Below are 16,739 nucleotides of genomic sequence, written 5' to 3' on the forward strand. Positions count from 1 at the left end.
TCTGCATGAAAGAAAAACAATCTAGGGCACCGTTGATGGGCATACTGAAGGACATTTACAGCATTGTTCCTGAGCCACTCCTGCATTATCTTGGCACCTTGCTTTGAGTCTTTATCCTGTTAAGATGTGAACCAAGTCTGAGGTCCTTATTTCTCTGGATAAGTATTTAACCTTTGGCCCAGTCTGAGGTCCTGACTGCTCTTGATAAGTTTTCCTTTAAGAATCTCTCTGTACTTTGCTCAGTTCAGCTTCTCCTAAACCCAGAGTATACCTTTCGCCGACACTAAAAGCAGCCCCACGGCTTTATAAGCCACCAACTGGCCTCAATGCTGGGATGGTATTGGTCAGGTAATGGGTAGTGCGTTGTTTCCTCCAGCTTCAGGCTAAAGGGTTCAACCTTGTTTTCATGAGACTAGAGAACCGTGTTTCTCACAATCTGAGTTCTTTAGCTGCTTTAATGTGTCTTTCATTGAGGAGGCAATTCCACCAACTCTGCCATCACACCCAGAACAGTAAAGTGCTAGTCATAATTGTCCTTCTGGAAAGTTCTTGCAGCTCCACTGGAGCCTAGCCAGAGGAACCATATGGTTTTTGGTCATCTCTTCTATCACAGCCCTACTCCCCTAATTGCTTGGTAATAAAAATAATTGGAAGCTGTAGACTGACAATTTTATAAAGCATAAAGCAATGCGATACCAAAATAAAATATTTTTGAAAGGAGAAGATTGAAAAAATCATGTCAAATCTGACAACCAATTGTGTCCCATAGCTCTCATGGTATCAAGGTATCTGAAAGGATTAAATATAGAATGTGTAGGTATCAGTGCAGTGGGAAGGGCAGGATTTGGATGACTTCCCTTCACACCCAGTATGATGAAAAGGCTAAAGTTCAAAAGCAGTTTCAAACCGTAAGAGCAGGTCTTTAGAGAAAAGCTTTATCCCACTAATTTAGACAGATAACAGTTCTGTTATGTATACTGATCAACAGTGTCTGAATCCCTTACTGACACTGGCCCAGTAACATCGGTCCTGAGAGATCCTATCACTAGTGGCCAGTGTAAAGTATGTGTGTTCACACCTGGTATTAAAAGTCATCCTGAATGTGTCTCTACTGAAAACCTGTGATCGAATCTCACTTCACATATATTCAATTCAAAATAAAACTGCAGCGGCTCAAAGGAACTCAGATGGGTCGGCGGTAGGGCTGCTCAATAAATCGAAGCAGCCGTAAAGTGAAGGAGGCGAGTTGTACAGTGCCTTGCATAAGTATTCAACCCTTTTGGACTTTTCTACATTTTGTCATGGTATAACCACAGATTAAAATGTATTTCATCGTGAGTTTATGTAATGGACCAACACAAAATAGTGCATCATTTGGAAGTGGGGGGAAATATTACATGGATTTCACAATTTTTATATTTTTTTTACAAATAAAAATCTGAAAAGTGTTGAGTGCATATGTATTCACCCCCTTTACTGTGAAACCCCTAACAAAGATCTGGTGCGACCAATTGCATTCACAAGTCACATTTGCAAGTCACATAATTAGTAAATAGGGTCCACCTGTCTGCAATTTAATCTCAGTATAAATACACCTGTTCTGTGACGGACTCAGAGTTTGTTGGAGATCATTACTGAACAAACAGCATCATGAAGACCAAGGAGCTCACCAAACAGGTCAGGGATAAAGTTATGGAGAAATATGAAGCAGGGTTAGGTTATAAAATATATCCAGAGCTTTGAACATCTCTCTGAGTACCATAAAATCCATCATAAGAAAATGGAAAGAATATGGCACAACCGCAAACCTACCAAGAGGAGGCCGTCCACCCAAACTGAAGAGTCGGACAAGGAGAAAATTTATCAGCGAAGCAACCAGGAGGCCCATGGTTACTCTGGAGGAGTTGCAGAGATCCACAGCTGAGGTGGGAGAATCTGTCCACAGGACAACTATTAGTCGTCTACTCCACAAATCTGGCCTTTATGGAAGAGTGGCAAGAAGAAAGCCATTGTTGAAAGGGATCCATAAAAAATCCCGTTTGGAGTTTGCCAGAAGCCATGTGGGAGACACAGCAAACATGTGGAAGAAGGTGCTCTGGTTAGATGAGACCAAAATTGAACTTTTTGGCCTCAATGCAAAACGCTATGTGGGGCGAAAACCCAACACTGCCCATCACCCTGAGCACACCATCCCAAAAGTGAAACATGGTGGTGGTAGCATCATGCTGTGGGGATGCTTCTCTTCAGCAGGTACAGGGAAACTGGTCAGAATAGAGGGAAAGATGGATGGAGCCAAATACAGGGAAATCCTTGAAGAAAATCTGATGCAGTCTGCAAAAGACTTGAGACTGGGGCGGAGACGGTCTCCATCCAATCTGGCTGAGCTTCATCTTTTTTGCCAAGAAGAATGGACAAACCTTTCCATCTCTAGATGTGCAAAGCTGGTAGAGACATACCCCAAAAGACTTGCAGCTGTAATTGCAGCGAAAGGGGTTCTACCAAGTATTGACACAGGGGGGTGAATACTTATGCACCCAACAGATGTCAACTTTTTTGTTCTCATTATTGTTTGTGTCACAATAAAATTTATTTTGCACCTCCAAAGTACTATGCATGTTTTGTTGATCAAACGGGAAAAAGTTTATTAAGTCTATTTGAATTCCAGTTAGTAACAGTACATAATGTGAAAAAGTCCAAGGGGGATGAATACTTATGCAAGGCACTGTATGTGTGGTGTCCGGCGGTATTTAAAAAAACGCGCGAGTGGAAGGTTGGCAGCGCGAGGGCAGCCCCGTTTCATCGACAAAAAGGATAGAAAAAGTTCTCTTGTATGGGAACACTTCAGATTCGAGAGTCCTACAAGGAACAGCATCACACTATGTAGCGGCCTCGCTGCCCATTCTCAAGCACGCACCCGCCTGGCTGTTCACACCGGACCCGCAGTTCTCCGCGCCGGACAGGCTGCGATTCTCTGCGTTCTGTTGTATGTAACCCAATGTAGGAATCGGGGGTAAGTGATGATTGTCCTCAGAGCCATCCCCCACCCCTATCTTTCTTTCTCTGTCTGTCCACTTGTGAGGGGGGCAGATTTAATAATGAGAGGAAAAGTTCTCAGTTATAAAGTGTTTTTTTGGAGAGTGTTAGGGTTGCCATCATTAAGGGTTTGAATAACCGGGCACCAACATCCTGGTTTCACGGAGGAATAAGAGACAAAGCCGTCATCGGTGTTTACCTGAACCGGATGTGAGTTACACTTCCGGCTACAGTCATTTAAAGAATAAAGCATAGAGTTCAGAATAAGGGCACATAATAATTGTTTGATTAATCGTGATTTCAATATTGTCCAAAATAATCGTGATTATGATTTTTTCCATAATCGAGCAGCCCTAGTAGGAAGTCATTCATGGGTGGTCCAGGACGGATTTGCATTCAAACTGTTATGACAGGTGGCCCAGACCACCCCCGAATGTGGTCTGCCGTGATCGGATCGATCCAATCTTAATAAGTTCATGCCTGTAAGGATGTCAGCTTCTGATTGAATCACGAAAAACACATGAGGTATGTATGTATGAGGTCACTGTGAATATTTCATTGAGGCTTCTGCCCTTTACTTTGGTTACTCTGTGGTGCTCAGAGGTTAAATCATTTCCAACATTGAGTCAGAAAAAGTTCTACATATGTGAAGTGAAGTGTTTTTTCTACAGCCAAAGCCCAATGGGTTACAATAAACACTGGAGTGAAAATGTATCAGATGTAGTTAATCCTAAATGGTTATGGTAAATGGTTTTGTATTTATATAGCGCTTTTCTAGTCTTGATGACCACTCAAGCGCTTTACAGTAAAGTTTCACATTCACCCATTCACACACACATTCATCCAGAGCATCTATTTTCAGCACTTTGTTGTTCTATGAGGGGCAATTCGGGGTTCAGCATCTTGCCCAAGGACTCTTCAGCATGCAGATGGGGAAGACTGGGGATCGAACTGCTGACCTACAGGTTAGAAGACGACCGCTCTACCCCTCAGCCACAGCCGCCTATACACACACTACATCTTTCTAAAAGTCCAATTAGTTTAGTATAGTTACCACATAAGGACTCAAGTCATGTTTTAGACACATTTCAAAGCGAATTAAAGTACCAGGGCGCACCTGACAAAAGCAAAGGATCTAAATGTTTTTCAGACATTTCAGATTTTTTTTCCTAATAATTATGGAAAGTAATAAATCAACTTTCTATTTATTTTGTATTCAAAAAAAAAAATCCAAGTGCAATACGATTTCTTATTTGAAGAGTCAGGTACGAGGCATAACAACTGCAAATGAAACATCTATTCACATACACAAATACCTCTAGTGCTAGATTGTGCTCAATCTGCTTTTGCATGACCACCAGAGGAACTCAAGGGAATTGGGTCGACACTTTCTCCAGAGGTTTCGTTTCACACCTGAACAATGCGGCGGAAGATTCTATACCCAGACACATATTTTTCATTCAGAGATATGTGTATTCCTTTAGTTCTTTTTCAGATTTGTATGCCTGCATGCCAGCAACTGCCAGTGGCGAAAGGTCTGATATTACAAGTTGCCCGTCCATCCCACTCTTGTGGACTAATCATACGTCACATAAATAATTTGCATTAGCAAAGCAGTACGGTAAACCCTCAGCTGCAGCCTCTCATTTTCTTCTGGTGCTGAGTATTGCTAAAATAACATACGCGCTATTGGTTCTAATCATGGCTTTAATAATGTAAAACAGTTGCACTGAGGGGGATTAACTCATGGCACTCTCCTCAAAATTGAAGCATATGAATGAAAACAGAAAAAACACACACCTGCCAATCCGTTGATGCCTATGAGCCCAGCAGAACTGGCAATGCTGACAAGATGTCCGTGATTGTTGGCAATCATAGCAGGAAGGAAGGCCTTGTATGTCTGAGCAGAGAAACAGACAACAGATAAACCACCAAACAGAATATAGGCAGGAATTTGATTCTATGCATCAACTCAGGATAACTGACCTTCTAAATGCATCATTTAAATGTACTTAAAGAACATAAATAGGTTGGTTCGATTAACTATACCTGGGCAATCAGAGAGTGTATAACTCCACCAAGACCCACTCCCCATATAAAGCCAAATTTGTATTTAATAGATCCATATTTTTTAAGAACTTCACCCGTGTTTACACACTCATAAATATCAATCCCCTAAAAATTTAGATCCATTAGGTAATCTCTGAGAAATAAATAAATGTTGAAAAACATTTTATCTGGCGATGTTAAAGAAAGATTAAATGACAAACAAACTTTTTTATATGGTGATAATTCCATTTCATGACATCATCATAATATAATTTAAACATATGGTGATGAATGATTGTTAATATAAAAGGTAAGATTGTGTGTCTAATCATATCGGTTACAAAAGTAGTATGAATTTGATTGGCTTCATAATGATGTCAACATCTTATTTCAGTGCTGCACTTGAGCCTCCATGCAAAATACTTTCACCAAAAAATAGATAGAAATGTTCAATGAAGAGAAAATGTTACATTTAAGCAACAATAGAGTAATGTCTCCATGAAAAAACTTTTGATGCCACAACTCTTGAAAAAAAAACTCAATACAAAAAGTTAAGCAGACAATAGGGAAAGGGATGTTCAAGCTAACAGTTCTCCCTACTGTTATACTGACCCAGAAGTGAGCCATTGTGTTGACCTCCACTGTCTTCTCAATCAGGGAATCTGGAGCATCCATGAACTTCTTTCCTGTCACGATGCCAGCGTTATTCACCAGAATGCTGACATCACCCACTTCTCGCTTTACCTGCGTGGAGCACAGTTAAAGCTTCGGTTAGTTATGATGAATTGAATTAGCTCAGTAAACTGTTAGAGCAGAGTAAAATCTAAGCTATAAACTTAGACAATCTGGTCACAGCTTTGTATTTTATAAAGTCTGTGGATGGTTACTGACACTGCAGGAATTGGCATCTGTTTTAAGATCAAACAGTTCCACTTTTACTGTGTCTTTCAGGCTGATTATTAAACATTCTGTGTTTGACATGCTTTTAGATTAATCAGTAACAGCTGATAGAGAAGCAGAACGTGGGATTGCCACACACCACTGTTTCAAGCAATAACCACAGTCAAGGCAGCAGTGATCTTAGCAGACAAACAGCATGACAATGTGTGCATGGTAATGTGCTTTGGAGTACAATCTGTGATGACAATCAATGTTTTGGACACATATTGGTAATTTCTCTGCCTGTCGAGCGAACAGAATAGATTCATGTCATCATCACATCTGCGAGCTACTGTTTCTCTCTGAAATATGTGTAGGACAAGCTTGAAATTGTCTTTCAATGGTAGTTTAGAAAACGTAATAATCCAACAATGTGCTGTATACTAGGGATGGGCAAAATTAATCGACGATTGATTATTTATCACTAAGAATTTCGTCGATGACATTATTTTTCATCGCCGAAAAAATTGGATTTCATAATGTGGCAGGAGGTCGGAATATCCGACTTGCCTGGAACGTAGCACAGTGAGGATGCCAACAGCTGGAGGAAGAAGCCCCTAGCTAGCCTCCGCTTCTCAGCTTCATGTCCGCACACGGACCCTCAGTCCACGGGGAAGGGAACCCGGACAGACCTGGGTCTGGGTGAGGGGTTCCAGGACTGAGGACGTGACAACAACCAGACTGACAGATCGAGTACCGTCAAATCCAGCTAGCTCTCAGCAGCTAGTTGCTGCTCTATCTGTTTGCTAGCTGCTCTCTCATCGGAGAAAAAATGTTTGGTGGTCTGAAATATTGCAAATGTTTGATAGTCTGAGCCCACTTGTCAATTCCGAACTTCAACTTTTAGTAAGTAGTAGCTCCCCAAGCATTCCTACCAAGGTGATACACACATATCACCCTAGTTTGAAAATGATTGGAACAAATTATGAGTTGTGGGCAATGACCTGTTAAGCTCCGCCCTTTACGAAAAGTTTTTGTTTAATGGCGGTCTTGTTTTTGCATTCCTGACCCACTTTTGGGTGGTGGACTTGTTTCCAGTGTTTTTTTCAAAAGTTTTTGGGCCCTCCAGTTGAGAATCTATGTTTTATGACTTTATATAGTCGTATAGCTGCAGTTTTAAAGTGTTAACCCTTACCCTGCCCCACACATTATGACAGCCCAACCAAAACAATTCAGAATGCAGGGTGCCCTAATCAGACGAACATCAGTTTCTCAGTCTGTTTGTGTTTCATAATTTTAAATAAACTTTGATATCAACTTCTGGCAAATAAACAATCACAGAGTGAGAGAGAGAAAGAGAGATAGCAGTGCAAGCCATAAATAGCTGCTTCTACGCACCTCCCCCGCTCTCAGACAGTGGTAGAGAGCTACCAGTTCTGTTGTGTAGATCGCTTCTATACTAATACAGAGCACGATTAGAGATAAAACACTTTTAGAAATAAAGTCTAATTTACAGCAAATTGTATTAATGTAATCAACAATATTGATGTCATTCAACCCAAAGATTTTAGCATTAAATACATTATCTGGCCACTAAACGACACAGACCCTGTTTAGACCTATTAACAAACATCCTGAGAGATCAGATTACAAATGGACAGATCTAGGGTTGTCTGTTCCTACCAGGCATTAAAATGTGTCCCGGCTGCATCCTCTGTATCCATTTGTGATTACATCTCACTTCCATGCTCTATATGGAAATAATTACATACCTCACGTCAATTGCATTCTCAAAGTAGACAGATGTGTCAGTTGTCTATGTGTGAGTGTGTGTCTGTGTCAGCAAAAGCTGGAGATAGAGAGAGAGAGAGGAGTCAGGAGGGGCTCAGTCAATCTATGTACTAAATGCAATTCTGCTATGGTTTAAGATTTCACCAATATGAAAAGAAAGGGTGGTGGCCTAAAACAAATCAACATATGACCATTGAGAAGAGTAAAACAGTTGAAGACTAGGGCTAAGTTGTAGCACTAACGGTCCCGAGCACAGGCGATTTCAAGTCTGTTGTGGTCAATGAAGAGAGAGCGTTCGATGACCAGCTTGATTAGGCCAGCTGGCCACAGCAGCTAAAAGTTATGAGCGGATGCAGCTAGCTGAGTAAAGTCATCCAAGGATGGTGAAAAGTGCAGTGGTTAATAGTTTGGTAGTTCTTTAAGTAAGCTTACCTGGTCAGCCACTCTGTAAACTTCGTTCCTGTCACTACAGTCACACAGGTAGTAGTGTACTCTGCTGGCTCCACTCTCCTTAGCCAGTCTTGCAGTTTCCTTCATCCCATCATGGTTAATGTCCCACAAAACCAGCACAGTGCCAAGAGCCGCAAACTCCTGAGCCATGAGGCGACCAATCCCGCTACCTGCCCCCGTAAGAAGCACCACCTCACCAGCTATGTTCTTTCTCTTCCGGGGCACAAAGAGATGGATGAAGGATTCCACATTGTACCACAATGACAGCAGGAGGACCTGGATTGTTTCCAGGAATATATTCATAATAGATCTGGGGAGGAGGGGGGAAAAAGAAAGAGGAGATAAATATGTGATCTGAAGCGCAGGTTTTAACATTTCTCTAAAAAAGCTGACTTTCCAGCGGTTACGTTCAAGGATATTTTATATCCAATTTATCAAACGAGGTTAAGGCAGAAATGGGGTGGGGATCTGTCCAAAACAGCAATAGGGTATTGCACATTAAGTCAGCATTGTTCAGTTCAGTATAAACAAGCAAAGGTTTGACATGCAGGATCTATGTGTAAAAGAGGCTCAACACTGAATGTACTTTCAGAAATTCACTGAACTCCAGATAATCTACAAAATTATTCGGGGATGTATGTGAGCACGCAAATGTCCCACCCAGTTGGTGCTGACACATCTGTTGTTTCTCCTGCCAGCCCCCTTCTAAAAACTCTGGATAATGTCTGAGTGAGGCCATGTGAGAGAACAGCAGGAGATCCGCCAGTGTATTCACTGCAAATGAGTAGGCACGTTGATGAAGTAAAAAAATATCACGTTATAAAAAAAAAAATAGGTGGCGTACACATAGAAGACACAGATAAAAATGTCAACTTTGCACATAAGGATGAGATTCAGGAAACTTTGGTGATAAGGGCTGAAGATTGTGATGATGTGCTGTAAACAAGAACATGTGATCTTTGCAGCAGAATGTAAAGGTTACTTCCTGCCACACCTCACCCTTGAGTTCTCTGGAGATTTCTTTGTTGTCATGAATGAGTCTGACCATAGAATCTCCTGTGTTGTTCATATGTGAAAAACAAACTTTGGAGAAAGCCTGGACACTAATATGTAGACATTCTCTGTTTGTACACAGAATAAATTATACATATAACTAGAAGTAGACCTTTGCAGGGGCTTTTAAGGAATTTTGTAACATCCTAACAAGTTACTGTATGTGCTATAATATATTATGTATATTGTATGGAGCATTATATCTGTACAGGACAATAGTGGCTGTCTAAATTCCACAGATATTCCCTTCTCCCTCCAAACAGTACCCAAGGTCAGGTTATAGATAAAGGGCCAACCATGTACATGTCTAAAGTCAGGGACTTTCATATCTTACTCAGATGAGCATGAAAGAGAGAAACCAACTTCAACTCTCACCATCTTTAACTCATTTGCGTATTTCACCAGTGGCAAGATGTGAGGGCACACCTAGGAATGCTTACATTAGGAATAATTATCCAATAGGATACAAACACCTACATGTAATATAGAGAGTGACAACCTGTAAATCGTTCTTCTCTTTCACCCAGCTAACTACCATTTGGATTTCTGTCCTTCTCACAAAAGACTAAGAAGCATACAGATCAGTTGACAAAGGGTCCAAGACAGCACATATCTTGAATCTGCCAACCTCCTGTAGTGTAGAATTTAAAATAAGGCCACTAAGCAGCTGTAAAAACCTGGACAAAGAGGAAGATGCTTAACTTCTTTTACTTATCTACCACATTTTTTAATGCTAGCAATTCCTAGACATTCCCATGGTGTTCTTATAGGTCATATTTTTGTTGTGTTTTTATAAATATTTTACAGTTTAGATTTCAATTTCTTCTTTTTTTCTGATGTATTATATCTTTTGGGTGACCATTTGTCTATGAAAGGCATATAACTATGAAATCAGGAATCTTAAACAGAGTAATAACAGAAGCTCCACAGATGTTATCATGTTATATTTACAATATGTTCTTAAAGATGGGAATGGTGATATATACCTACATGACAGTGACAACATGAATAATAAATGGAATATTCTTTGTTAAGATTAAGAGAAAGATGCTTCATTCTTAAATATTTTGATCAGATAACTTGATTTAATATCTTTAATATTGGTATTATCTCAGCTACCTTTTACTTTTATCCATCTTCATTGTAACATTTATGACATTGTAATCGTGAAAGGATGTTCTTATTTACAAAGGGTATTTCAACGTACCAACTGTAAAGCATCTTAAAACCAAAATGTGGGTGTGCCCCATGACTTTTAAACTTTAAATATTGAATCTTCACTCGTTTCGACTTGGCTGTAATATATACAGGTTAGTGGAAAAAAGCTTCAATCTTACCGAGATAGATGTTGAATTTTAGTAGTTTGCGAGTGCCTGTCCTCTGCTCCCAGGTCATCGAATCTAACCGCTCAGAGTACTATCGTTGTTAGTACGTTGTGTTTTACACAGTCATGTATTATCACAGCCAACACTGCGTGTAAGCGCGCACGTGTGTGCGTGTGTGTGTGTGTGTGTGTGTGTGTGAGAACGTACCGTGGTGTTGTAACAGAGCAACAGCGAGTGCGTTCCTGTTGGAGACTCAGCACTAAATGTAGCCTGCGGGACACAAAACAACAGGATGTTAAGCTAAACAGAGGCAGAGCGTTTTGGAGACGCCACATGTGTCACGTGACACGATTTCGGCCATTCCCACATCCGCGAGTTCTCTCTGTCAAGCCAGGCATTATGGGACTTGGAGGATGGATATGGAGGTAGATTTGTGTCTTTATTATGCAATCAAAAAGAATAGGTTTGAGAGCAAAACTTTCCACACTGCAATCAAAAAATAGATTTGAGAGCAAAACTATCAACACTGCAATCAAAAAATGTTTTATTGCAAGTTAAATAAATGTGATTAAAAATGTATTAATGGGAATCCAAAAGTTTTGTTTGCAAATCCAAAAGTTTTGTTTGCGAATCCAAAAGTTTTGTTTGCGAATCCAAAAGTTTTGTTTGCGAATCCCAAAATTTTGCTTGCGAATCCAAAAGTTTTGCTTGCGAATCCAAAAGTTTTGCTTGCGAATCCAAAAGCTTTGCTTGCTGTTGAGCTGAATCTCGTGGGCGGGACCTACGCCGAAAGATGTAAGACACGTCTCTATTGGCCAGTCTCGATCGGTGTGACAGCTTGGCAACACCCACAGTTAGTAACGAGAGAGGGAGTTTTGAAGTCCATGATGAGAACGAGCGGGACTCGGGAGCCGAGAGGATCGAAAATCAATGCGCAGGTATGTCTTCCGTCATAGTAATAGCAAGAATGTTATGTTTCAACTGGTGCATGTAGATTGCTTTTGTTTAACGATATGTGGATGTTGTAATGGGTTAAAAAATACATTATTTTATCAGCCTGTAGCTGCTAGCTTCGCTCAATTAGCTAGTCATAGGTACGTTACGTGCCCAGGCTGCCTATTAGCCTGCATGACGTTGTGCATGTAGCTACTAGTTAACAGGACTATTTGTGTTCAACGATCTAACGTTAGCTTATGTTATATTTGTGATGTGCTGTATTATTTGATCAGCCTGTAGCCAGCTTAGTTAGCGTTAGTCACTTTCTCATCTTAGGTGTCGCGCTAGCTGAGCTGTCTGGGTTTCCATCCACATGTTTTTGTGTGCGTTTTCAATGTTAATAATAGCGGCAGACGAAAAAAACATCAGATCTGTGTGGAGCGATGAGGAGACCGTAACCTTCCTCAAATGAATACATGAAACAAACATCAATGTCATATTTCCATCGTGTTTTCTACATTGTTTTTCAACATTTGAGGTTTGATTGGCGCTGCGCCACCTACTGCTTATCTCGATGAACCAACGTTTGGGCCACCAACCGAAATTAGCCTTTGGGAATATGGCTTTATGGTTACTTAGCTTTATAAGTATGGGAATGTGTAGTGACACGGTATTATTGGTGTTACTGGTGGTGAAAATGGCTTAAACACATAGCTAATAATACTTTCTCTGTTTCCCAGAATGGAAAACCAACCGGGCAGATCACAGGCCCAGGTAGGGTATTGGCTCATTTCTTCAAATTTATATTTGTTCATGGTGTTGTCATTGTGGGAAATAAGAGATCAAATATTACTTGTTTTCCAGTATTGTCCTGTAGTATTGTACAGCTTGTGCATTACCGGAATCAATTGTTAATAACATTTATACTATGCTCTGTATGATCACATTACAATGTTATGCACCTTAATATAAGCATGTTATGATTATAAAAATGATAGATGAAATTTCTTGCAGTAAAATCAAGTTTTATACTAATAAGTGCATGGTTAAAATTGTATGTGTGAAACCACTATCTTTTTGTTATCTTACTTTCATGTTATCGTAGGTTTGTTTTACCTTGTTGCAGGAACCCATGCGATGGCAGCTCCTGCAGAAAGTCAGGGATAGACTTACTTCTGTCATCAACAGGCAACCCATTGACTTTGAATACCTGCACTTTGTTTGCTCTCTGGAGTTGCAGTTTGTTCAAGGTGGGGCAGCCTATATTGACCTTCCTGAGTGTGTTGTAGACAGTCTACAACAGCTGTCCAAGTTGTCAGCACTTATCTCTCACAGAGTATTGTCCCTCCACTATTGGATGATGTAGCTGTGGTTGAATGGACTGGGAGTGTGGGTGACCCCGGCTAAACATAGAAAGTCAAACCCTCCTGAATCTACTCAGTACTGGGTTACCACTGACTTCTTTGACTGACCTCCATGGCATTTCAAGGTCAACTCTGTATAGACGGATGCAAGAGCATAACCTCTCTGTCAGAAAATGCTATTCTGACATATCAGATGATGTGCTAGATCAGAAGGTTAGGTCTATAAAGGCAAGAATGCCCCATGCTGGCTACAGAATAGTGAAAGGATCTCTACAAGCAATGGGGCATCAGATTTCGTGGAGAAGAGTAAAGATGTCATTGCAGCGTGTGGATGGTGCAGGAATAATTGCCAGGATGGTCCAGCTCTCTTGCATTGCAAGACGGACATACTCTGTTCCCGCTCCCTTGTCTCTTGTCCACATCGACACAAACCACAAGTTAATAAGGTGTTATTTCTCCTACTGAACAATTTCTAATCATTGGTGATTTTATGTCACCCAATTGTATTATCAGTGCTGTATAACTATTACCTTTTTGTTAGGTACAACATTGTGATTTTTGGAGCAATTGATGGCTTTTCAAGGAAGGTAATGTTTTTTTGTTTTTTTCAATCCCTCATTCACTATTTATCTTGTGAACTACTAAACAAGTGTCCCACTTCGTTACAGATCTTTTACCTGGACACAGCTGGGAATAACAGAGCAGAGACGGCTTTTGGATTCTTCATGGATGGAGTTCGGAAAAATGGATGGCCATCAAGGCAATCGCATTAAATTAGTGTTCAGAAGATGACAATAAAATGTCAACACACACAATTTTAGAAATGAAGTGAAATAAGTCATTTAAAAACAAACAAAATACCAATCCATGTTCCCAACAGCTGGGGTGACTGGTAATGAATGTTTGATCACTTCTCTGCTTCAATTCAATGACATTTTGGGGCTTACCTACACTCATTTAGTTATTCCAGTGGCATAGAAGAGACTGTTGTAATAAAAAAATGAGTGGAAATTATGCTTGTTTCTAACACAGTAAAATATATTATTTTGTACCTTGTCTTTCTCTTTCAGAGTACGAGCCGATCAAGGGGTTGAAAATGTAGACATCGCTAGATGCATGTTTACTGTGCGAGGAACAGCCCGTGGCAGCTTTATTGCTGGAAAAAGCGTCCATAACCAGAGGTAATTGAATACCAGAGCTCAACTGTTTCAGAAAATATTAGAATGCATATAACCAACCCCTCGGGTAAAAAGTATGAATGTTAATATTAAATCCCATCAGTTTTCAAAATCTTCTATGCCATAAAGTCATTTTGCAGTTCTAAATTTATCTAAAAATAGAGATGGGAAATGCTTTGAAGTTGATTGTAATAAGTTTTCGGGTGTTGCTGCTTTTTAATAGTGGACATTTTCAGGTTTTAATTCGGTGTAGTGAAAGCCTTACACGGTCTTGTCTCATCTGTATCCCCTCGCTCGTTTTTAGAGTGGAACGCCTATGGAGAGATGTTTGGAGTGTAACGTGTCAGTACTACGACGTGCTCCACAGTTTGGAGGAAGAGGGCTTCATTGACCTGTCCATTGCTGTCCACCTCTTCTGTGTGGGCTATGTCTTCATACCACGACTACGATCAGATTTGCAGCATTTTACGGAGAGCTGGAATTGTCACCCCTTAAGCACAGAGGGAAATCTGACACCGAATCAGCTATGGATGATCGGGATGCTGCAAGCACCTGTGCCAGAGCCAGACCTGGTAGAGGTATGTATAAGGTCATACGAGACTAACCTGCAAAAAGGGTCCGATGCGGGAAGCAAAACTTAAATCAAAACACAGCATCTTAATATAAACACGGCATGAAGACTGTTTGTGATCTGTGATCTGATATATGGGTGTAGAAGATAATTCTACTTTCCAGTAATCTGATGTCTGATGTATGGATGGCTTTTATTGGTCATTCCAGATCCAGCAAGCTGAGGAGCAACCCTCTCAGGAACAGCAAAGTGACAACACTGAGCATGGAGTTATTGTACCAGACATCCAATGTCCCCTGTCAGCTGAAAGACTTGCTGCACTACAGCACCTAGTGAACCCCACTACCGAGTCCTCATCCTTTGGTCGGGACATCTACTTGCAGGCTCTTGGAACAGCTTTCGGACTCTAACATTCTGACATGCACACATGCATCTTTTCAACCTGCCATAATTACCTCAGATTCTAACAAAGGCAGTTCTAACTTATTATCAAGAAGCAAGTTTTTTACTTTCTCAACCAGCATTTATGTGAATTATACACAAATAAAGCCCAATTTGAGTAAAAGTGTTTTAGTTTATATTAATTTGACTTGCCTGTAATTAAAAACAGCATTCTAAGGCCAAATTAAGGGATTTAGCAATTCACATATGTATTCATACAACTCAAATAGTTTAGTGCAAATATATATATTTTTTTTTATTCATTTAGAACAGAAAATTGTCAATATGTGTGCCATATTGTTTTGAACCACATTAATATACACTCTTCGCAATGACAATTGGACTTAACATTGACATTATTTAAAACGCTAAAACATTAGGTTTGGAGTCTGTTACACACGCTTACTTAGAACAGGATTTAACACAAACACGAGGTGATGTCATGGCAAGGGGGGAGTGGCAGGAACTGAACTGACAAGAGAATTATTAGACATGGCTAGGAAAAGACTAGATGAACAAACTAAGTAGAACAGAGAAGACTAGAGCAGAGTAGCGTTTACTAGCTACAGTCTGTCAAAGCTTGCACCATATTTAATGGCAGTTTGCAAGTTGGTTTTAAAGGACTCGTAATCCCCCAGATGAGCTGTTGGAAGTGTAACAGTGTTGGTGCAAGCACTAACAACAGGATAACATACAGAGTGGCCTGGCATGTGCTCTAGACAGTTATGGTCAAATACTATGGCTATTTTGAATTTCTGTCTCTCTGAGACAAGCAAATGCCTGTGTGCCTGCCCAGTCATCCATTGCATCACCATGGGCACAGAGGGTGTCTCTCCTTCAACCTCATTTTCTGGTTGTGTGTCTTTGAAAGAAAAGGGGATGTTAGAATCAATATCTTCTTCTGAAGTGACAAACTTTCAAAGCTTTTAAATATACCAACAAGGTAAGTGCAGAGCAATAACATAAAACTCTCACTACACAAATCACCAACAAAATCCAACACTGATGAGCACGTCATATATATGGAACCAGTTCTTTGTTGCTGACTGTTTGATATCCAGATCATGAAAATGTGTTGCGCTACTGTCGAGATACTCATCTCTCATTTTCATCCGCTTATCCGGGGTCGGGTCGCGGGGGGAGCAGCTCAAGCAGGGGGCCCCAGACTTCCCTTTCCCGGGCCACATTGACCAACTCTGACGGGGGGATCCCGAGGCGTTCCCAGGCCAGTGTTGAGATATAATCTCTCCACCTAGTCCTGGGTCTTCCCCGAGGTCTCCTCCCCACTGGACGTGCCTGAAACACCTCCCAAGGGAGGCGCCCAGTGGGCATCCTTACCAGATGCCCGAACCACCTCAGCTGACTCCTTTCTAAGTAAATGAGCAGCGGCTCTAATCCGAGTTCCTCACGGATGGCTGAGCTTCTCACCCTATCCCTAAGGGAGACGCCAGCCACCCTTCTGAGAAAACTCATCTTGGCCGCTTGTACCCGTGATCTCGTCCTTTCGGTCATCACCCAGCCCTCATGACCATAGGTGAGGATAGGAACGAAGATCGACCTGTAGATCGAGAGCTTTGCCTTGCGGCTCAGCTCTCTTTTCGTTACAACGGTGTGGTAAAGCGAACGCAATACCGCCCCCGCTGCTCCGATTCTCCGGCCAATCTCACGC

At 40.9% G+C, this 16,739-nt stretch overlaps 2 protein-coding genes across 5 annotated transcripts in view; one reads left to right on the forward strand and one right to left on the reverse strand.

The window, feature by feature from the left end:
- The window catches only part of LOC133967929 (epidermal retinol dehydrogenase 2-like), a 51,456-nt gene extending 40,527 nt beyond the window's left edge, over positions 1–10,929 (reverse strand). The window contains exons 1-4 of one of the 2 annotated variants that reach the window (XM_062403636.1): positions 10,788–10,929; positions 8,185–8,512; positions 5,695–5,826; positions 4,834–4,933 (exon numbers count right to left, since the gene is read on the reverse strand). In XM_062403636.1, coding sequence (XP_062259620.1) covers positions 4,834–4,933; positions 5,695–5,826; positions 8,185–8,512; positions 10,788–10,915 — 688 coding nt within the window. In that variant the 5' untranslated portion in view covers positions 10,916–10,929. Of the gene's footprint in view, positions 1–4,833; positions 4,934–5,694; positions 5,827–8,184; positions 8,513–10,592; positions 10,745–10,787 lie in introns of those variants that run through there. The other variant, XM_062403637.1, reaches the window with a different exon arrangement.
- Positions 10,930–12,837: 1,908 nt separating this feature from the next.
- On the forward strand, positions 12,838–15,194 carry LOC133968652 (uncharacterized). Of its 3 annotated transcripts, none has more exons than XM_062404815.1 (6): positions 12,843–13,317; positions 13,422–13,467; positions 13,549–13,640; positions 13,951–14,061; positions 14,363–14,636; positions 14,839–15,194. In XM_062404815.1, the coding sequence occupies exons 1-6, from the start codon at positions 13,025–13,027 to the stop codon at positions 15,037–15,039; spliced, it is 1,017 nt and encodes a 338-aa protein (XP_062260799.1). In that variant the 5' UTR covers positions 12,843–13,024; the 3' UTR covers positions 15,040–15,194. The 3 variants fall into 3 exon arrangements, with proteins under 3 accessions (XP_062260800.1, XP_062260799.1, XP_062260798.1); XM_062404814.1 differs by having other exon boundaries at positions 12,844–13,326; XM_062404816.1 differs by lacking the exon at positions 13,951–14,061 and having other exon boundaries at positions 12,838–13,326.
- Positions 15,195–16,739: the final 1,545 nt, after the last annotated feature.

Source organism: Platichthys flesus, chromosome 14 (genome assembly GCF_949316205.1).
Source record: "Platichthys flesus chromosome 14, fPlaFle2.1, whole genome shotgun sequence".
Classification (NCBI taxonomy): domain Eukaryota; kingdom Metazoa; phylum Chordata; class Actinopteri; order Pleuronectiformes; family Pleuronectidae; genus Platichthys; species Platichthys flesus.